The sequence below is a fragment of the Crinia signifera genome, chromosome 9 (genome assembly GCF_055691185.1).
Source record: "Crinia signifera chromosome 9, ASM5569118v1, whole genome shotgun sequence".
NCBI classification, from domain to species: domain Eukaryota; kingdom Metazoa; phylum Chordata; class Amphibia; order Anura; family Myobatrachidae; genus Crinia; species Crinia signifera.
In genome coordinates, this window is record NC_139225.1 from 77,694,780 (window position 1) to 77,718,170 (window position 23,391).

The following is a 23,391-nucleotide window of genomic DNA, read 5'->3' on the forward strand; positions in this document are numbered from 1 at the left end:
TTCCTGTGAAACACCTAAAGGGTTAACAAACTTCCAAAATGCTGTTTTGAATACTGTGAGGGGTGCAGTTTTTGAAATGGCATCATTTATGGGGGTGTCTCACATACAAGTCCCTCAAAGTCACATCAGAACTGAACTGGTCCCTAAAAAAATCAGTGTTTGAAATTTTCTTGAAAATTTGAAAATTTGCTATTCATATTGTAAGCCTTCTAGTGTCCAAAAAAATGAAAATGAGGTTGAAATAATGATGGCAACATAAAGTAGACATATGGTCTATGTTAGTTATTAACTATTTTGAGTGGTAAGATTATTTGTCTCACAAGCAGAAAATTTAACATTTTGCAAATCGCAAAATTTTCCATTTTTTTACGACATTTTGGTATTTTTCACAAAAAAACACAGACTGTATCGACCAAAATTTACCACTAACTTGAAGTACAATGTGTCACGAGAAAACAATCTCAAAATCACTGGGATAAGTAAAAGCAAAAAAAAGTTATACCCACTTAAGTGATTCATGTCAGATTTGAAAAAAAGGGCTCTGTCAGGAACGCAAAAACTGGCTCTGTCAGGAAGGGGTTAATAGAGTGGTTTCATATACTTCATAAACAGCACCCTCTTGTGGAGAAATGTATGTAATTCTGCTTGGGAATCATATGCTTTCTGTCTTGCATCGCAGTGATTTGTGAGTAACTGATATGGGAAAGAGGATCGAATAAAGAACATGGAAATTAGTAACTAATGATGTTTATAGGGAATAAACAAAAACATACTGTAATGTAATTTAAAAGGTTCTGAATGGGCAGTTTCATTAATAAACACATAAATAACTGTAGCAATACATCACATCTAACAATTTGGCCTCAAATCCAAATCTGTCCTCCTAAATGATCCGCGCCCTGCACCTACAGTGAACAATGACTCATACTAGGAATTTGAATCAGCACATTCCATACAATTGCACTGTAAAGCTTTGTTTTGTTTCTTTGGCTCATGCAGAACTGTTTGATAACTACATGCAACAGGATGCCCATGAGTTCCTAAATTACCTGCTCAACACTATTGCCGACCTACTACAGGAAGAGAAGAAACAGGAGAACCAGAATGGCAAGCTGCAGAACGGGAGCTTGGAACTGCCGGAACCAGATAAACCTGACCTCACTTGGGTTCACGAGATCTTCCAGGGAACCCTAACCAATGAAACCAGATGTCTTAACTGTGAGACTGTGAGTAGCACAGATTGTACCAAGAATCATTAGAGATTTCTAATGCATAAAATATAATCTATTCGGGTGAATTTCTATAACCACTGTTGTCAGATAAATATCCACTTTGATCCTCAATTATGTGCGAGGTCTGGATAGGTGTTTACATTATAATGCACGGTAATAAGCTATTAAGCATGTTTTGTGTGTGTGAGGTGGGGGGGGGGGGGTTGCGAGGGGGTCAAATATCAGGGTTTGCCATAAACAAGCGATCCTCACCTGTTTTAACCCCAGTGCGGTCCACACACCCTATTCAACTCGACAGGGAAATCTGACGGCGAGGATTCCCCCAAACAGCGAGGCTCTCGGCTAATGCAGGGAGCTCGCTACATTTAGCCATGAGCCTTGCTGTTTTAGCGGCCGCATACGCAGTGTCCCCCTCGCTCCAAAAACCTAGCGAGGGGGGAAACGGCGTGTGCAGGGGGTCGGTTGAAGACTGACCCTGCGAGCTGTGACAGCGAGCAGGAAGCATTGAATACACCCCTCTGTCTGTGTTTCTCTCTTTGGCTTTTTTTCACTTCCTTTCTTTCTTTTTCACTTCCTCCATTACTCTGTCATTCTTAAATTCTGTTTTATAGCAGAAATCGCCTGTGAAATAGAACTGCTATCTTAGTACATTTCCCCCTTTGTGTCTGGAACACATCATGTTATGTAATGGGAGCAAAAACATTTATATTGTTTCTCTGCAGGCTAAATACTGGCTGCTTTTGCATGTTGCCCACAAATGTTAGACCGCTTTCATTTTACACTACAATTTAGATTTCCGTTTGGACACACCCTACCCAAATCTAAATCTCTGCCTGGGAGACCTTAAAAAGTGATAAAATGGAGAGTGATAAACCACCTACCAATCAGCTCCTACCTGTCATTTTTTAAACACAGCCTGTAGGAAGGAGTTGGTTGGCTGGTGGTTTTTCACTCTCCATTTTATCACTTTTTAAGCATAGTACATCTGGCCCCAAGTATTACATCTGCCCCACCTTCAGTACAACATGGCTTTGCACATTCATGTGCTTTTTTGCTTACACAAAGCTGAATTAGGCCCTTATATGGAATCGGTACATCTGTCAGAACAGACTTAGATCTACAGTCATTAGGTCGACCCCGGAAGGTCGACTGGCCCCAAGGTCAACAGGGTTGAAGGTCGACATGGCTCAGTGTCGACATGGGTTTAGGTCAACAGTTATTAGGTCGACATGAGTTTTTCACTGTTTTTTTTACCCGAATGTCGACATGGACACAGTTGCTTCAGGCACACTTTTTTTATTCTCCCACCACGCGAATCCACCTAGTGGATGGTAGGGCATGAAATACCGCCTGTCGACCGTGGTCCCTGTCGACCTTGAGCCATGTCGACCTTTAACCGTGTCGACCTTGGGGCCAGTCGACCTTCCGGGGTCGACCGAATGACAGTTGACCTAAGTCTGGTCTGACAGATGCCCGTTTCCCGTCTATATACAGCAACATAAAGCAGCTTTCACTCAACTGAATGAAAATATTCATTGTCAGAAAATTCTCTACATAAACCTATTATTATTGATCATTTCTAGGAAAGTAAACAGATAGTGAGCTCTCTGTGACGTGCAGAACTGGTTTCAGTATTTAACAGAGTTTCTTTTGTTAACACTCTGCCTTTTCTATTCAAGGTTAGTAGCAAAGATGAAGATTTCTTGGATCTCTCGGTAGACGTGGAGCAGAACACTTCCATTACGCACTGCTTAAGGTGAGCTGGAAGCGGTTGTGCGCTAGTTTCATTAAAAACTCCTGGCCAACGTACTTGTTAGAATTCTAGGTGGTTTAAAGATCACCTGTTAATGATGATGATTTTGTATACACAATGTTAGCAAATGATGGTAGGTGAAATAGTTGACATTCTTGGTAAAATACTGTTTTCCTAAACTGGAAACACAAACTTCAACGTGTAACGTTTCATTACTACAGCATACATTCACAAGGAACCTGAAACCAAATGTTATGTAGCTGGAATGATCAATCAGATGTAAATTTACATGTCCATTATAGGTATCAGTTATTCTATTTAGCTTCGATTTATTGTTAGTTTTTTCCCCGCAGTTTTCTGTACCTACTATACTGTATACAGAAAATGAAAGACATTACATCTACCTGTAGTAATTCATTTTAGCTATAGTCTTCCATCTCCACATAATAAACCGTGTGAAACGGCACTGATTCCCAAATGTTAGGGGGATACAGTCACTAGTTCTCCAGTAACTAGGTGCATGCACTAAAATGCATGAAGGTCGACAGGTCATTAGGTTGACAAAGGGAAGGTCGACAGAAAATGTCGACATGGGTGTTTTCACTTTAAGTCGACATGTGCCGGCAGCCGGTATTTCATGCCTTACCATCTATTAGTGTGGTGAAAGTATAAAATAGTGTGCCCGAAGCATGGCGAGGGGACGCAGTGCTGCATTTCAGTATCCATGTTGACTGTGTTGAAATTTGGGATAAAAAAGTGAAAAACCCCATGTCGCCCTTTTGCTTGTCAACCTTCCCAATGTCGACCTAATGCTTGTGTTTACCTAATGACCTGTCGACCTTCATGCATGTCGAACTTCCTGCATGTTGACTTAGTGGTGTCGACCTAATGCTTGTTGACCTAGTTACTGTCTATCCAATGATATCATTCCATTTTTTGAATCAGAATTTTATCCACAGCACTCCTAGACTAAAAATCTCGGTACTTGTTTCCTAGCACGGCCACAACGATCATGATCGTGGTCATCGGGTGTAAAATCGGGGGCATCGCGGCCATCGCATGCACTAAAAAATCGGGTGCGATGGGCCAGACGCGATGCCCGCGATTTCCCCATAGAGAACAATGTTAAATGCCTCAATTTACCCGCGATGACCACGATTTCCCATAGGAAACAATGTGAAATGGCTCAATTTACCCAAATTATCATAGGAACAATGGTAAATGGCCCAAAAACACCCCTGAACATTGAAATGTCCCCCCAAAAGTAGTTCATGCCACCCCGCGATCAACGTGAACCCGAAGCGTGGCGAGCGCAGCGAGCCCGCGAGGGGCGGCGGTACGCGTCCTCCGACCTTTTCATACCCCCACTATCCACGTCGGCGTGGAGTTGAGAATAGAATAGTGTGGCGAGCGCAGCGAGCCACCGAGCCCGAAGCGTGGCGAGCGGACGCGTTTACCTGTGAAGCCCGCGAAGGGACGCGTTTACCTGTGAAGCCCGCGAAGGGACACGTTTACCTGTGAAGGTATCCGCGTCCCCTCGCGGGGCTCGCTGCGCTCGCCACGCTTCGGGCTCGGTGGCTCGCTGCGCTCGCCACACTATTCTATTCTCAACTCCACGCCGACGTGGATAGTGGGGGTATGAAAATGTCGGAGGATGCGTACCGCCGCCCCTCGTGGGCTCGCTGCGCTCGCCACGCTTCGGGTTCACGTTGATCGCGGAGTGGCGTGAACAACTTTTGGGGGGACATGTCAATGTTCAGGGGTGTTTTTTGGGGTTTCTGGCCCATTTACCATTGTTCCCTATGATGATTTGGGTAAATTGACCCATTTAACATTGTTCCCTATGGGGAAATCGCGTGTGGACCATTTAAGCATTTTTTGCCGCATACGACCCGACCGACGCGATTTTCACTGTTTTCAATGCATTTCAATGGAAAAATCGGGGGCATCGCGTCGGTCGCGTCGCAGGCCACTAAAAATTACACCCGATAGCCGCGATTGTGGCCGTGCTAGGAAACAAGTACCAAAATTTCTTAGTGACATAAAAATCTTAATGAAATAAATTGTGTTTAAATTTCATCTTTACTTTTAATTATGTAGTAGGGACAAAATTAGCTTCTGTTTGTCCAATATTCTATAACTGGCCGCTACAAGCACTATTTATACCCTATTACACTGATTATAACTTATTTGAATTGGTCCTGGACCACCAACTCAAGGCACCCCAGGGTGCCAAGTGACAGGTTGGGAACCACTGTTATACTGTCTGAGAGACCAGAAGCCAACTGTTAAAAGAACAATTTAATTTTTTTTTACTTTTTTGATCATAAAATATACTTTAAAAAGATGCTATATATTTTAAGAAGACTGTAATTTTTTCCAGTTTTATAGAAGTATGCCCCCTACTGTGACATGTTGTGTTAGTCATACTCTTTTTTGTTGTGTTCCTGCAGGGGATTCAGTAATACAGAAACACTATGCAGCGAATACAAATATTACTGTGAGCAATGTCGAAGCAAACAGGAAGGACAGAAAAGGTGAGCCGGCTCTTCCACGTTCACATCTGCATTGCGGTGTTTGTACAGTACACGTCAGTACACGTCTACTGAGGGCTGGACCTGGAGATTATGGTGTGGAAATGGTAACACAGTTATGAGCTGTAGTACTTTTCTGTTAGGATTAATCCTGACACCACAGACATTGTGATATACGCAATATATGGGCACTTAGATGGGAGTTTTATTCAGATGGGATGTTGCCATGGGCAGCCAATCAGATTATGGGCGGTATGCAATGCTGCAATTTCCAACCGCATTGAAGGCAGATTACGACAAAACAAATCCGACTTTCAAACAAGTCGGATCGGTTTTGTCGGAAACTGCCATGGATTGTCGAATTCACAGACACTTTTCGACAATCCATGGCCGCTTTCGCCGACACCCCCACTTTCAAACACTCGACAGCTGGAACAATGAATTCCGGCTGTCAAGTTGCAGTCGAGCTGAGTGGAAACGGCCCGGGATTCCAACTTGGGACATTCTGACAGTCGGAATCCTTGGTTGAATTCCCCCCTTAATCTAGTATTTCCTAGAAGGTGCTAAATAAAGTAGTCCTCTCTTCCAGGAGAGGCAGTGTCGGCAGACAAAATACATACATTTACATTAAGGTTGGACAAACCGTTATTGAGTAACAACACCCAGGGAACAAACATGCATAATCTATCATTTAATCAGAATACACAATTTATATAAAGGGATGTAGCAAATAGATCATGCACCGTAACTAAAGGCTGAACTCAGTGGACACCCGTCTTTATTCAGCCTGAACTACTATGTAACTATGAGTATACAATTGGAAAAGAGACTGAACTAGGTCAATCTATTAGAGCGCTATTGTATGAGTCTATTCCTTTAAAGAGCAGCCGATACAGGGGATGGTCAGTTCCCCAAGTAAGAATATAGAACAACAACAAACAGAGGGGAGAATCGGCGCTCAGAAAAATACTGTTTCAAGTGCCTGCATCAATTCAATAAAAATTATTTAATCAATAAATAAATAAATTCATACACATGTATACAATAGACATAAGGAAAATAATAAATATATAAATATAAAAACAATAAATGGCAATGGACCTATTTGGAGAGCTGAGATATTTTTATAGTCACCCGTGTGGTGTTGATAGGACCTGCACTGATCCAAGAACTTGTGTCCATAAAAGTCCAGAAAGCGTCCGTGTGATTTAAGGCCGTATGATGTTATGTCCTGGTAGCTGCCTAGGAGGTGTGCCCGTTGGCAAAAGATGGTATATGATAGCCATATTTATATATTTATTATTTTCCTTATGTCTATTGTATACATGTGTATGAATATATTTATTTATTGATTAAATATTTTTTATTGAATTGATGCAGGCACTTGAAACAGTATTTTTCTGAGCGCCGATTCTCCCCTCTGTTTTTTGTTGAACTATGAGTATACACCTGTGGCTGTCTACATGGAGTATGCAGGTGTCTCCCAGTAACAGTTGTGATAGACAAGAGTGACTTCATTTCCCTCTGACGTAGGAAATACTTTCAGCCACGCTGTCTAATTTACTGACAAGCTCTGTATTCTGACACTGATCACTATTATTCCTTTCCCCTTCACATATTGGGCGAGATGTACTAAGCCTTAAAAAGTGATCAAAAGGAGAGTGATAAACCACCAAGCAATGAGATCCTACCTGTCATTTTTCAAACACAGCCTGTGACATGACAGGTAGGAACTGATTAGCTGTCTGTTTATGTCTCCATTTTGTCACTTTTCAAGCTTAGTACATCTGGCCAATTCTCCTACAACTTAACTATGTGTCTTGGCCATCTCTCCCTTTGTATCATCCTTCACAGCAGGATTTATATTCTAGTTCTCCACTTCTGAAAATGTTTGAGTAGTACAAGTATATCTCAGCGTGTCTTCTCATTCTGTGTCTCTGTCTGACCTGTCTTGCTACATGTGAATGATACAATGAAATACTTGCCATTTTGTGTGTTTAATCTGTTTGCAGGATGAGAGTGAAGAAGTTGCCTATGATATTAGCCCTGCACTTGAAAAGATTTAAATACATGGACCAGCTGCACCGATATACCAAACTCTCCTACCGTGTGGTGTTCCCACTAGAGCTGCGGCTCTTCAACACTTCCGGGGATGCCACCAACCCTGAACGAATGTATGACCTCGTAGCAGTGGTGGTCCACTGCGGCAGGTGTGTAAAATCTGATTATTAATAGGGTAGCTATTAGAGATTACATACCATTACATATGACCATTGAGCTGACCATTAAAAGGCATGTGAGTGCTCCGTATCCCATCTCCAACATAAAGCTTAAATAGTTCTTCTTCACTGCTCGCAATATTAAACCTTCTCCTTTTCTACGGGTCTTTATCATTTGTCTTGTATTGTGTAGCAATGAATAATGATAGAAAACTTGTCTTAGCTTTGCACAAATAGATGATTATCTACAGTACATAAGTATAATTGAACGATGTTTGTGTGTGTATGTATGTTCCACGTTAACGTTCAAACTTTTTAACTAATAGTCGTCAAACTTTGCACACTACCTTATCATCGTAACCCTTTGAGTGCCAACATCTCTATGAGAGATGTGCAAATAATCTGCTAAAAATGCCAGCGTCACTCACATTTGTTATATAGATTCAAATAAATAATGTGTTAACAAATATTATATTTCCTCTTCTCTGCTGTACATGAGAATTGCACTTTTTTTATACTGGTTCCACTGCCCCATTAAGGACTTCTTTAGGATTGCATGGAATTCCCTTTTTCATTGAAATATGACTTTCCCTAGGCCAGGGGTGGCCAAACTGGACCTTCCGATATTTCAAAGGTCCACATTTTCCAAATCACCTAGCTGGTGCACAGCTGTAGTCATTACTAAAGGCCCATACACACTGGGAGATTTTGAGATGAAAGCAGCTCAGTTTTGTCGTTTGAGCTGCTTTCAGACCCAAAGCTACCCCAGTGTGCATGTGCAGGCGATGAGCGCTGATGCACGCTCCTGTATCATCGCCGGCTGGCGCCATTTGTCTGAACCTGCATCCTGCTATGGAAAGCCATTCACAGCGGCAAAAATCGATGGGTAGGGGGGAAATCGCTCAGTGTGTATGCACTGAGCTTATTTCAACCCAACGATTTCAGCGATCATCGCTGTCCATTTACGCTGGGCCAAAATGGCCAGTGTGTATGCACCGTAACTGCTGTTAGATTATAGCGCTCAGCGCCTGTCTCCATACACTGTCTAGTGTAAGGCTCACAGTCTGCCTTGTCCCCTTGCAGCTAACGCAGCTAGACGTCACCCTGAGTGACAGCTCGCTTAAGCGAATAGCAGGGCAGAGACCCCTGACCCTGCTGGCAGCGTTCCCTTTCCTGTGGGGAAGTCCCCGCGTAGTGTGTGCCTCCGAGCGTGTGTGACTCCGTCCATGCTGTTTGTAGCTCCACGTGCACCGGAGCGCATAGGAGCAAGTCCCCGCTGTAATCCCGTTACCAGCGTGACCTTAGCACAGGGAGATCAGTCATCATTGGCAGCAGCAAGACTGGGAGAGATACCGCAGCGTAAACCAGCAAACTGTCATTGACCCTGCACGCGCCAAGACGCTACAGCTAAGTAACAACCAGAGACTGTCGTTCCCAATGTACCAGTTTGTATTACCGCTTGAAGTTAACTACTAAAGTACTGTTGTAACCTACAAGCCTGCCACTTGAATAAAGCCTTCATTTGGTTATATCTTCTAAGTGTGAGGTCTGACAACCACACTGCACGTACTTATAGACACTCTGCCAATAGGTTATGGGCCCAGCACGTCACGTGCGCGAAGATTAACCCCCTGAAGACAAAGTGCTAGCGCAGTACATAAAAGAACACAAAGGAATTATTTCTGAATTGCCATTTGTGGAAGAGTTAACGAGAATGCACAGTACAGGGCATAGCATGAACTTTCCAAAGCTCAAAGGCTCAGAGAATTATACTACATGGAAGTTCGCTATGGAAATGCAGCTTAAGAGGGAGAAGCTATGGAAAGTCACAATAGCCCCAGGAGATAGTCCAAACCCAGAAGAGGTAGACAAGGCCATTGGCACAATAGGCCTGGCTGTGGAGCAGCATGTTTATTCTACTATCTGTGGGAAGGAGTCCGCTAAGGACATGTGGACAACTCTACAAGGTGCTTATGAGAATAAAGGCTTAATGAGAAGGATAAGTCTGAGACGCACGCTATATGGAACAAAGCTGAATGCATGCAAGGACATGAACGATTATATTGATAAGATACTATCGATAGCTCAGCAATTGGCATGTGTAGGAGCAAAAGTGGATGAGGAAGAAGTGGCGATGGTAATGCTGCAGAACTTGACAGAAGAATTTGACTTTCTGGTTGTCGCACTGGAGTCAAATGAAACCAAGCTTACAACTGAAGTTGTGAGAGCCAAGCTACTACAGTTCCAAGAGAGAATCCACAAGGATGCCATAGCTGAGGGTTCTGCCTTAGTAGCAAAGGGTGCGAAACCCAAGAAATGCACATTCAAATGTTATGTGTGCCACAAAGTAGGGCACAAGGCTTCAGAATGCAGGCTGAAGAACACTAGTGGCATGCACAAGCGGCATGATAAGAAGAACGAGTCAGCACTGAATGTAACAGACAAGCCAAGGAGGGATCTCTGGTACATGGACTCGGGAGCCTCTAGACACTTCAGCTGCAACAAGGAGTGGTTCAATTCTTTAACACAGTGTAACCCCACAACAGTTACCGGGATTGGTGAAAAGGTCCTTACTGCTTCAAATGTTGGGACAATCACAGTGAGACTAAGAATTGAGGGACAGACAGTAGTCACAGATATCCAAGACGTCCTGTATGTACCAGAATTGGGAAGTAACCTCATCGCTATCAGCGTACTCGAGGCAAAAGGCTACAGAGTCCAGTTTGCAAAAGGCAAGTGTATGGTGCATAATGAAAGAGGGACTGTAATTGCTTCAGCAACCCGATGCAACCAACTATACGTCCTAGACACAGAGAAATGTGTAGCTTTGGCAGCCTCTGCTGAAAATGAGTCGATGGAACTCTGGCACAGACGTTTGGGACACTTAGGATATGATAATGTCCAGAAACTAGCTGATGGGATGGCAACAGGAATCACAGTGAAGGACACCGGAAGACCTGTGTGCGAGAGTTGCATAAAAGGCAAGCAGACCCGCAACCCATTTCCCAAGTCAGCAGGCAGAGCAGAAACACAGTTAGCTCTGGTGCACACAGATGTGTGCGGACCAATGGAAGAGGAGTCAACCAGTGGTTACAAATACTTCATGACTCTCATCGATGACGCCACAAGAATGACACACGTATACTTCATAAGGAAGAAAAGTGAGGTGGTCAAGAAAATTGTGGAGTACAAGAACCTAGTGGAAACTCAGACGGGCCTAAAACTAAAGGTCCTGAGGTCCGACAATGGGGGAGAGTACGAAAATGAAGTTCTAACCGACTTTCTCAGAAAACATGGCATAAAGCATCAGCTGACGATGGCCTATACGCCTGAACAGAATGGCGTAAGTGAAAGGGCGAACCGAACAATCGTTGAAAGAGCACGAGCGATGGTGAACGATGCTGGCCTGGAGAAGAGTTTTTGGGCAGAAGCTGTATCTACTGCAGTATACCTGAAAAACAGAACACCTACAGTGGCCGTGAAGGGAAAAACCCCCTTAGAGGCCTGGTCTGGGAAGAAGCCAGACATCAGTCACCTCCGTGTCTTTGGGAGCAGAGCTTATGCGCATATACCAAAGGAGAAAAGGAAGAAACTTGACCCAAAATCAAGACAGTGCATATTGCTAGGCTATTGTGAGGAGAGCAAAGGGTACAGGCTCTGGGATGCAGAGAACAGACGTCTTCTAAAATCAAGAGATGTGATATTTCAGGAGACAGCATCACCCACAAAAGCAAAAGAGCAAGAAAAGCAAGCACTAGTAGAGGTATGTGAAATAGAGAGCATACCTGCAACAGAAAATACTGAAGAAGGAAGCGAGCCAACTAATAGAGCTTCTGTAAGAAGAAACAAGGGCATACCAGCCAGGTGATATGAGGAAGAATATGCGAATATAGCTTTCAGTGAACCTCAGAGTATTCAAGAAGCGAAAGCGTGCAGTGATTGGGCGAAATGGAAATCTGCAATAGACACAGAGCTATCAGCACTGAGAGAGAACGATACTTGGACCATAGTAGATAGGCCAAGCAACCGCGCAACCGCAAGACAGTCAAGAACAAGTGGGTCTTCTGCAAGAAGTTAAATTCAGACGGAGAAGTTGCCCGTTACAAAGCCCGTCTTGTTGCTAAGGGATACACACAGAGATCCGGAATTGACTATGGGGAGATATACTCACCTGTTGCGAGGTATAACACTCTCAGGTTAGTAATTGCAGTCGCCACCTTACAAGACTTACTGCTATACCAACTAGATTTCGACTCAGCATTCTTAAATGGAGAGCTACTTGAAGAAATCTATATGGAATCACCAGATCATTATGATGAGAATGAACTTCAGACAGAGAAAGTGTGTCTTCTGAAGAAATCCATATATGGCCTAAAGCAGAGTGGTCGTTGCTGGTACATAAAATTGGACACAGTACTACTTGAAATGAATTTTATTAGATCAGAGACTGACCACTGCCTTTATCACAAAACTCTGGGAGAAAAGTTGTTCATCATAGCAGTCTATGTGGATGATATACTTATAGCAGGTCACGAAGATCACATTACAAGTGTGAGAGATCAACTGAAACAGAGATTCAAGTTGAAAGACTTAGGTCCAGCCAATCATCTGTTGGGCATGAGAATTGTTCAAAACCTGAAAGAAGGAACAGTCACAGTCGACCAACAAATGTACATCGAGGCAACAATCTTGAAGTATGGGATGGCAGACTCCAAGTCAGTGAATACACCAATTGACAAAAGCGTCAAGATTACAAAAGGTATGTCACCAACCACACAAGAAGAAGCAGAGGAAATGCAAGATGTTCCTTACAAGAACGTGGTTGGAAGTCTTATGTATGCAAGTATTGGAACCCGTCCAGACATCACTCATGCAGTCAGTCGGGTGAGCCAATTTGCAATAAATCCTGGAAGACAACACTGGATTGCAGTGAAGAGGATTCTGAGATACCTAAAAGGTACAAGTTCCTTGAAATTAAAATTCGCCAAGACAAGCAATTCAAATTTGAAAGTCTTCTGCGATGCCGACTGGGGAGCAGATGAAGATGATCGTCGTTCCCACACCGGTTACCTGTTCACACTGGCCGGAGCAGCAGTTAGTTGGGCGAGTAGAAAACAACCAACGGTTGCTCTCTCAACAACTGAGGCCGAATACATGGCTCTTACAGAGACATCAAAAGAAGCACTCTGGATCAAAGAGACTTTGTGTGAGTTAGGTCTACTTTATGAAGAAGAGACTATCAGTATCGCATGTGACAACAGGGGAGCAATAGATCTTTCCTGTACTACCAAGCACCATGGAAGGTCGAAGCACATCGCGATAAGACACCACTTCATCAGAGAACTAGTGGAGAACAAGTCCATCGATGTTGAATACATTGCAAGTGAACAGAATGTCGCTGACATGCTTACAAAAGGACTGTCGACAAACTTGCTTATTAAGTTCGTGAAGGACTGTGGACTTGTCTAAGTTCAAAATGTTGATTTGAAGTTTTGATGTTCTAAATGTCTCTTCTCTCTAACCATATTTTCGGTTACAGGTATCACAAAAGGACAAAGCATTGTGTTAAGTTCTTTTATGTAGCCGAAGACAGCCTTGAGCGAGGGGGAGTGTTAGATTATAGCGCTCAGCGCCTGTCTCCATACACTGTCTAGTGTAAGGCTCACAGTCTGCCTTGTCCCCTTGCAGCTAACGCAGCTAGACGTCACCCTGAGTGACAGCTCGCTTAAGCGAATAGCAGGGCAGAGACCCCTGACCCTGCTGGCAGCGTTCCCTTTCCTGTGGGGAAGTCCCCGCGTAGTGTGTGCCTCCGAGCGTGTGTGACTCCGTCCATGCTGTTTGTAGCTCCACGTGCACCGGAGCGCATAGGAGCAAGTCCCCGCTGTAATCCCGTTACCAGCGTGACCTTAGCACAGGGAGATCAGTCATCATTGGCAGCAGCAAGACTGGGAGAGATACCGCAGCGTAAACCAGCAAACTGTCATTGACCCTGCACGCGCCAAGACGCTACAGCTAAGTAACAACCAGAGACTGTCGTTCCCAATGTACCAGTTTGTATTACCGCTTGAAGTTAACTACTAAAGTACTGTTGTAACCTACAAGCCTGCCACTTGAATAAAGCCTTCATTTGGTTATATCTTCTAAGTGTGAGGTCTGACAACCACACTGCACGTACTTATAGACACTCTGCCAATAACTGCCACATATCAAACATGCTGCATTCATTCCTACTATAGATCCACAGGTTGCCTGACATACAGGAACTGTTGGTAGATCTTGAGGACCGGTTTGGCCACCCCTGTTCTAGGCTCTAAACCAGGGGTGGGGAACCTTTTTTCTACCGAGGGCCATTTAGAAAATTTGAAAACCCTTCGGGGGCCATATAAAAATGATCAATTATCGGAATATACGCGTGGGCATTATACACACTGGCAGTGGCATATACATGTGGGCATTATACACAGGGGCAGCGGCATATACATGTGGGCATTATACACAGGGGCAGCGGCATATACATGTGGGCATTATACACAGGGCAGCGGCATATACATGTGGGCATTATACACAGGGCAGCGGCATATACATGTGGGCATTATACACAGGGCAGCGGCATATACGTGTGGACATTATACACAGGGCAGCGGCATATACGTGTGGGCATTATACACAGGGCAGCGGCATATACGTGTGGGCATTATACACACGGGCAGCGGCATATACGTGTGGGCATTATACACACGGGCAGTGGCATATACATGTGGGCAGAGATACTATAAAAAGTGACAGTGTGGATGAAGGGGGGGTGTCACCCCCAAACAGGTTAATGTGATTATGTCTGATTATGAGAATCAGACATAATCACATTAACCTGTTTGGGGGTGAATCCAGGGGTAAATGACAACCCCTGGATGTGTCAGTCACTGGGGAAGGGAGGGTGAGAGAAGCAGCATTGGCGGGCGCACATCTTCCCCGCCACCCGCCCGGCTATATTACTGATTAATCAGCTGCCCGCCCGCCCGCCTATATAACTGATGTATTATCAGCCACCCGCCCGCCCGTCCCTATATTACTGATGTAATGTCTTATCATCCGCCCGCCCTCCCTCCTATATTACATACCAGGCGCCGGAGATGGCTGCTGCTGCTGCCGCCGGGGAGATGTGTGTAGAAGACGCGCCAGCCAATCACAGTGGCTGTGGAGGGGATGCGCCGGCAGTGATTGGCTGGAGCGTCTTTTGCACATCTCCCCGGCGGCAGCAGCAGCAGCCATCCCCGGCGGCTGGTATGAAATATAGGCGGCCGGGCGGATGATACTTCATTAATATAGGCGGCTGTAATATAGGCAGGCGGGTGGGCCGGACATACTGGGTGCGGGGGCCGTATCCGGCCCGCGGGCCGGAGGTTCCCCACCCCTGCTCTAAACCTTCCAGGGTTCCCTGAATACCGCTTAAGGAAAGCTTAGCAACCTCCTGATCCTAAGCCTATACTGCTGTATGACTAAGCACTTATTCATATTGCATTCTAGATGGCCCAATAGGTGGAACGAGGGCTGTATAAGCCCAAGTGTAGTTAAGAGACTGTGAATTGGGCTGGTGTAATAAAGTTTAGTGAAAATGACTAGGCATAGAAGGAGGGGTTAATGCAGGGCGGGAAGCCCCCACCAATGGGTGGCAAAGGGTGTAGCACCCCAGGTCAGGGGTATATAAGCTGAGGTAGCAAAGGTTACACTTCCTCTTTGAGTTTTGATCTTCAGGGATCAGCGTCACAAGAGATAAGTACAGCGCTGCAGTTCAGTGTCTTACCTAAAGTTAAGCATGTCCAACAGGCCCAGGAGGAATGCTCCACCGCCGCGCTGGCTGGCGGACGCCGCGCGCCCGCTCAGCCATGTCCCTGGTCGCGGGGATGTAAATGCTGGACGCTCCGTGGTGACGGTAGCGGGGGGCGGCGGGTCGCGGCCTGCATCTCCTGCCGCTCATGGTAGCGGCGAGGCAGGCGGGGTGACCCCCCCTCCTGCCCTCTCTACATGCGCCGAGTATGTCCCAGGATCCGGAGGTGTCATGGCGGCGGGCGGCGGTGATGCCGGCTCGGCCGGGCCTTCTGCCGCGTCACTGAGGGGCGGGGAGCCGGGCGGCGTGCTTTCGCCCCTCTCGCGCTCGCCAGGCTTACTTGCGCTGGGGGATGACGGCAGCAGTCCGTCAATGTCCCCCTCGCAGCACACCGCTACAAGGGGGGAGAGGCTAAGGGGGGACGGAGACCGCGCAGCTCACTGCGCGGTCTCGGTATCTCAGCCGGGAGACAGGGGGACGGCAGCGCCCCCTGCTGACTCCCAGGATAATACGCAGGCAAGAGGAGTCAAAGCACCATCTGCTGGAGAGTCCAGGCAATTGGCAGAGGCGCAGACTCAGGGAACGGAACAGGCAGGAATTGAAAGCAGGGGTGCAGGCTCCCCGGGTGCCAGTAACCAGACGGGATTTATAGATGTGGGTGAGGGCCGCCCAGGCAGAAGGGCGAGCCCTATGATGGTTATCACAGGTGGCCCCACGCCTGGGCAAAATATGGACCACAAATAGGAATCTAAAGTCAGCCAGGGAATTGCCGGATGTGGTTAGGGATAAGGTGTTGACTGAGGTCAAGCTGGGCAGGATGGAGGGACCTTTTGAGGTAGCCCCTATACCGGGTCTGTGCATATCACCGCTAGGCGTGGTGCCCAAAAAGACTCCAGGCAAATTTCGCCTGATACAGCACCTGTCCCACCCACCTGGCAATTCTGTTAACGATGCCATTCCTGAGGAGTTGGCAAGCGTTCGATATCAATTATTTGATGAAGTTCTGAGTTTGGTTAAGAGTTTTGGCCCAGGGGCCCTTATGGCCAAATTAGACATAGAATCTGCGTTTCGGTTGCTCCCACTGCACCCCGATTCGTTCAGATTTATGGGTTTTAAGCTGGAAGGGGCCTATTACATAGATAAATGTCTCCCCATGGGTTGTTCGATTTCTTGTTCATTTTTTGAAAAATTTAGTACATTCCTTCAGTGGTGCATTCAAAGAGAGGCTGACTCCAGAGGGGTAGCTCACTATCTGGATGATTTCCTTATAGTAGGACCAGCAGGTCGAGCAGCATGTGGGGAGACATTGCAAGTCGCTTTACGGGTTTTCAGTTCGTTAGGAGTTCCCATAGCCCATGACAAAACGGAGGGACCCGTAACGGTCCTGTCGTACTTGGGTATCGAAATTGATACCGGGGAAGGTTGCTGCAGGCTGCCAGCGGACAAGGTCCACAAGCTGCAGGAGCTTATAGTTGAATGCGGAAAAAGGAAAAGGGTTCAGCTGAGGACCGTTCAGTCCCTGCTGGGTTCTTTTAATTTTGCTTGTAGGGTAATACCTATGGGCAGGGTTTTCTGCAGGAAATTGGAAAGGGCCACAGCCGGGGTTAAGGATCCGCACCATACAATCCGTTTAGGAAAGGAAATTAAGGATGATTTGAACACATGGTACGAATTCTTGATTAGTTTTAATAGTCGCATAATGTGGCAATCCGAGGCGGCTTCAAACTGGGATTTGCAGCTGTTTACAGACGCTGCGGGATCATCAGGCTTTGGTGCTTTCTTTCAGGGGGAATGGTGTTGCGGGAAGTGGCCGCAATCCTGGATTGACAGGGGGTTTACAGTAAACATGTTATTACTGGAACTTTTCCCCATTATAGTCGCAGTGGAGCTATGGTCAGGCCAGCTAGCAAACAGAAACATAATCTTCTGGTGCGATAATTTAGGGGTTGTCCACTCGGTAAACAATCAAAGGGCAACATCACCGGAAGCATTGAGATTGCTGAGACACCTTGTCCTTATTTGCTTGAAGAACAATATCAATTTCAGGGCTGAACACGTACCAGGTGTTGAGAATGAAGTGGCAGGTGCTTTATCAAGATTTCAGTTCACTAGGTTCCGCGAACTAGCATCAACAGCAGCCGAGACCGGCCTAAGTTGTCCAAATTCTGTCTGGCAGGTGGTAGAGCCGGCATGACAGAATTGGCATTTCGGTCTTTGGCGCCAGCTACTCGTAGGGCATACGGAAAAGCCTGGGAGGATTGGTGTAGATATCAGCAGCAGCCGGAGGCTAGGGGTAAGTCCGTTGATGACTGCCTCCTGGCTTTTGTATGGGACAATTATAATAGCGGCCGGTCCAAGTCGGCTATGGCGGCGACATTGGCTGGAATAGCTTTTCATTGCCGTCTATTTAGCATGCCTAATCCAACGAAGTCATTCATTCTCAGTAAAGCGATGAAGGGTTGGTCTCGAGTACAGCCGGGTCAGCCCGATAATAGGCGCCCCTTGGACGAAGTTAAGTTAGTAGAGCTATTGCAAGTGTTGGCATCGGTGGCAGACAATGACTCGGAGCTAGCACTTTTTAGGGTGGCTTACGCCTGGGCCTTCCACGGCGCATTTAGGGTTAGCGAGCTAACAGCGCGTAATAAGAGAGTACACTCGGGCATACTTTGGGAGGACGTGGTGGTTAGCAATGAGCAGGTGCTATGCAGGCTGAGGAGGTCTAAAACAGACCAGCAAGGCAGGGGCACCTGGATTACGCTGAGACCACACCTAAACAAGAGTATTTGTCCAGTTACTCTAGCTGGCGAGTATGTAGCAGTGAGACAATGTGCGGCCGCACAATTTTTAGCACATGCAGACGGGTCTCCGCTAACGAAGTTTCAATTCGCTGCCGTCATGAAGAAGGGAGTAGCTGCGCTAGGGCTAAGGCCTGAGGATTTCGGAACGCATTCGTTCAGAATTGGCGCAGCTACGTCAGCAGCAGTGGCGGGCTTGCCACAGAGCGCAATTAAGGCCGTGGGCAGGTGGAAATCCAATAGCTTTAAGAAATACGTTAGAATTGAAATGCTTTAAGTGTATAGTATAAGTATAAGTTAACTATAAGTTAAGTATAGTATGCGCCTGTTGCGCGGGTCCAAAAACGTCTCGTTTACAAACGGTTGTGGAACGATTAACGTTCCGCAATCGTCGGTGTGGAGTGAATTTTTTATTTTTCTTCTAAGAGATGCTTAATTCAATCTGGCCCCAAACTAAGAAGCCCTCTAGAGGTTTTTGAGTTTTTCACCTCCACTTGGACCCCAGTCAAAACTCCGTTAATTGTTACTATAGAGCATAAGTAGAGATACTAACCAATAGGTTTTGCTTCTTTTTCAGCCCCTCCCCCTCCCTTGGGCCCCACAGGGGTAATTTGGTTTGTAGGGCACTCATATGTTTTTTGGGCGGAAAGAAACATCCTAGCCAGAACCTCGCCAGTGCTAGCGAGGGCAAAATCAGTGAGGTGGTTAGGTGTTAGAGGCATGTTGTGGAAGGACCTACTTGGGTTTTTAGAGAAGAAAACTAGCGGATTTGTCAAGCCGGATATTCTGGTCATACATCTGGGAGGCAATGACCTGGCTAAAACTACAGGTATAGCTTTAAGGATCAAAATGGAGAAAGATCTGATGGCTTTGTTGCGTAAATGGAGCGGCTTGAGGCTGGTGTGGTCAGACATCGTACCACGTTTTTGTTGGAGAGGCGCAAAAAACCCAGAGGCAATTGAGAGGGCTAGGAAGAAGTTAAACCACGCTTTAACCAGATTTGTCTTAAGGCAGGGGGGAGTGGCAGTGAGACACCCAGACATTGTGAAGGAGAAACCAGGCATGTACAGGCCAGATGGGGTGCACCTCTCAGAGGAGGGCATGGCGGTGTTTCTGAGTGATATTTTTAAACAGTTAATTTAGTTTTGGCTTGTGTAGTTTATAGGGGATGGCGGGGCATTGGTACTAGGTGTCCAGGACAGTAGAGGGTACCATTGCTGTGGCGGGACAGCACCCTCGACCAGGATTCTAGAAGGGTGTCAGGTGGTCCCTGCGTGGTATTACCCCTCTCCTTGCCAGGAGGGCGGACGGGCCTCGACTCAGCGCGGTGGGGCGACGAACATTTAGGCGGATATGTTCGCGTCAGGCCTTAGAGGCGGGGGGATGTCCACGCAGGGCGGGCTGTGCCTTTGGTAAGGGGTGTTTAGGAGATTGGGAACGACCTGGTCGTTGCCCAGGGTAACACCCCTGAACGGTCTCTGGTCTCAGGTGCCTGGTCTTTGCCATCCCCTTTATCAGGGGTCATACCAGTTTCTTAACTAAATAAGTATGACCGTTTAAACTAAGCTATCAGTGTCGCGTCTTTATTTTTAGATAAGTGTGTCCGTGTGAAGTTATTTCTAGGCCGTTACGTAGATATAAGAGTACAAGCAACATATTCACTAGGCTGCTTAGGTGGAACGAGGGCTGTATAAGCCCAAGTGTAGTTAAGAGACTGTGAATTGGGCTGGTGTAATAAAGTTTAGTGAAAATGACTAGGCATAGAAGGAGGGGTTAATGCAGGGCGGGAAGCCCCCACCAATGGGTGGCAAAGGGGGTAGCACCCCAGGTCAGGGGTATATAAGCTGAGGTAGCAAAGGTTACACTTCCTCTTTGAGTTTTGATCCCCACCCTCCCTCTCCCTTATTCATAAAGGCTTTGCCTCATCAAAAATTTGATTCAATTGGCTAAATTTCTTAATAGGCGGGACAGCACCCTCGACCAGGATTCTAGAAGGGTGTCAGGTGGTCCCTGCGTGGTATTACCCCTCTCCTTGCCAGGAGGGCGGACGGGCCTCGACTCAGCGCGGTGGGGCGACGAACATTTAGGCGGATATGTTCGCGTCAGGCCTTAGAGGCGGGGGGATGTCCACGCAGGGCGGGCTGTGCCTTTGGTAAGGGGTGTTTAGGAGATTGGGAACGACCTGGTCGTTGCCCAGGGTAACACCCCTGAACGGTCTCTGGTCTCAGGTGCCTGGTCTTTGCCATCCCCTTTATCAGGGGTCATACCAGTTTCTTAACTAAATAAGTATGACCGTTTAAACTAAGCTATCAGTGTCGCGTCTTTATTTTTAGATAAGTGTGTCCGTGTGAAGTTATTTCTAGGCCGTTACGTAGATATAAGAGTACAAGCAACATATTCACTAGGCTGCTTAGGTGGAACGAGGGCTGTATAAGCCCAAGTGTAGTTAAGAGACTGTGAATTGGGCTGGTGTAATTAAGTTTAGTGAAAATGACTAGGCATAGAAGGAGGGGTTAATGCAGGGCGGGAAGCCCCCACCAATGGGTGGCAAAGGGGGTAGCACCCCAGGTCAGGGGTATATAAGCTGAGGTAGCAAAGGTTACACTTCCTCTTTGAGTTTTGATCCCCACCCTCCCTCTCCCTTATTCATAAAGGCTTTGCCTCATCAAAAATTTGATTCAATTGGCTAAATTTCTTAATAGGCGGGACAGCACCCTCGACCAGGATTCTAGAAGGGTGTCAGGTGGTCCCTGCGTGGTATTACCCCTCTCCTTGCCAGGAGGGCGGACGGGCCTCGACTCAGCGCGGTGGGGCGACGAACATTTAGGCGGATATGTTCGCGTCAGGCCTTAGAGGCGGGGGGATGTCCACGCAGGGCGGGCTGTGCCTTTGGTAAGGGGTGTTTAGGAGATTGGGAACGACCTGGTCGTTGCCCAGGGTAACACCCCTGAACGGTCTCTGGTCTCAGGTGCCTGGTCTTTGCCATCCCCTTTATCAGGGGTCATACCAGTTTCTTAAATAAATAAGTATGACCGTTTAAACTAAGCTATCGGTGTCGCGTCTTTATTTTTAGATAAGTGTGTCCGTGTGAAGTTATTTCTAGGCCGTTACGTAGATATAAGAGTACAAGCAACATATTCACTAGGCTGCTTATGTACTTTCCCTATCAATTTGTAAATCCAAAAAATCAAGCTGGTTTTACCTTTTAAAATTTGCTGCAAAAAAGGCACGCCCCGAGAATCTGACCCTAGTAAACTGTCCTTTTTGTTTAATACTTAGCTTGTTTTATTACTGTGCTCCAAATGGTGAACTGGTTCACCATTGGTTCACACAGGTATGTGTACTGGTGCCATATATTTATTAACAGTTTCTTATATAGCGCACACATATTCCGTAGCGCTGTACAGAGAATATTTGAACCCTCCAGTCACTGCCCCAGTGGAGCTTACAATCTATATTCCCTACCACATGTACACGCACACTAGTGTTAATTTGTTGGCAGCCAATTAGCCTACCAGTATATTTTTGGAATGTGGGAGGAAACCGGAGTACCCGGAGGAAACCCACGCAAGTACGGGGAGAATATACAAACTCTGCACAGTTAGGGCCATGGTGGGAATCGAGACCATGACCTCAGTGCTGTGAGGCAGGAATGATAACCATTACACCGTCTGAGCTGCCTCAGTAAATACATATATGGTCTGTTTTTATACGTGTATGCACATGGGCTTTTAACATATAGTAGAACTCTTCCTTTTTTATTATTATTAGCATCTCCAAGTCAACTGTATAACCGCACAATTCTCTTTTTGTTGAGACAGTGGGCCGAACCGTGGACACTACATCACCATTGTAAAGAGCCATGGATTCTGGCTGCTGTTTGATGATGATATTGTAGAGGTTGGTTATGTTCGTCTTGTCAGCTTCTGTACCTTTTCTGTGATATAATCACCCCCAGTCAAACATTGTTTTATGTATTGTAGCTTAAAACCTGTATCTCTTACAGAGTGCATCCTGTTCTTGCTAAATATACATTGAATATACTGCCATATCCACTGTACATGGTGGTATGCCTGGTCCAGAATAAGGATGGCCTCTAAGGAGTTTACTGCAGCGCATCACATACATTGTACTCGTGTTCAGTGACCGTATTGTAACCTCCTTAGAAGCTCCTTCTCCTGAATTCATTTATCATCCAGTATTATATTTGGTCTGTTTTATTTCACCTTTAAAGGTACATTTAATAAAGCTACTAAAACGGAAGAAAGGTGAGTTTGCCCATAGCAGCTTATCTGATTCTATCTAGCATTTATAGGATGCTCTAGAGAAATGCGTATTGAGAATAAGTATATTGTTGGTAATACTTTTCCCTCATGAAACCAGATGGTAACTAGTGATGAGTGACATTTCTTTATTGGCTGAGGAGTAGATGCAGGAATTCTGGTGTCCCTGTATATACCATCACATTATCTCAATGATGTAAAAGGGTAACCTAGAACGTCATCCATTTTAGTGTCCTATTGCACATAGGGCCTGATTCGTGCCTGCTCGCTAGGCCGTGCGGTTACTCGCAACCTAACGAACAGGTCAGCACCGCTTATCCCGAGCCGACCGAATCCGGTCGCTACCATGCGAGGGGATGTGTTCCCTTACACGTCCCCTCGCATGCGGCCGAATGGGAGAGAAATCATTCAAAGGTGGAACACCACTGAATGATTTCTCTCCCCTTTGGGAATAAAAGTCCAGTCTAAACTGACTTTTATTCCGGATGCAGATCAGCCACTGGCTCCACACAGGCATCAACCAGCCTATGTTCCCAGGGGAATGCCCACAAAACTGTACACGTTCCCCTGCAGTCCCCTCGGACCTTAAGCTGGGTACACACATATACCATCCCTATTTCTTGCGACCGTTCGACTGACCGTACACCCATCGGATCGTCCACAAACAACAGCCGATCACGCGCGTACACGCCTGTACAATTTTACTTGCGAAGTCTGATGTATTCCCGTCCAAACAGTCGCAAGAAAAAG

At 46.1% G+C, this 23,391-nt stretch overlaps 1 protein-coding gene across 1 annotated transcript in view; it reads left to right on the top strand.

Annotated features, from left to right (window-relative positions):
* Nucleotides 1–23,391, top strand: part of LOC146035686 (ubiquitin carboxyl-terminal hydrolase 12-like) — a 32,446-nt gene that overhangs the window by 5,692 nt on the left and 3,363 nt on the right. The window contains exons 2-6 of the mRNA XM_083159271.1: nt 1,000–1,226; nt 2,912–2,988; nt 5,439–5,522; nt 7,532–7,729; nt 22,180–22,258. Of these exons, the coding sequence (XP_083015397.1) occupies nt 1,017–1,226; nt 2,912–2,988; nt 5,439–5,522; nt 7,532–7,729; nt 22,180–22,258 (648 nt within the window). The 5' untranslated portion in view covers nt 1,000–1,016. The remainder of the gene's footprint in view (nt 1–999; nt 1,227–2,911; nt 2,989–5,438; nt 5,523–7,531; nt 7,730–22,179; nt 22,259–23,391) is intronic.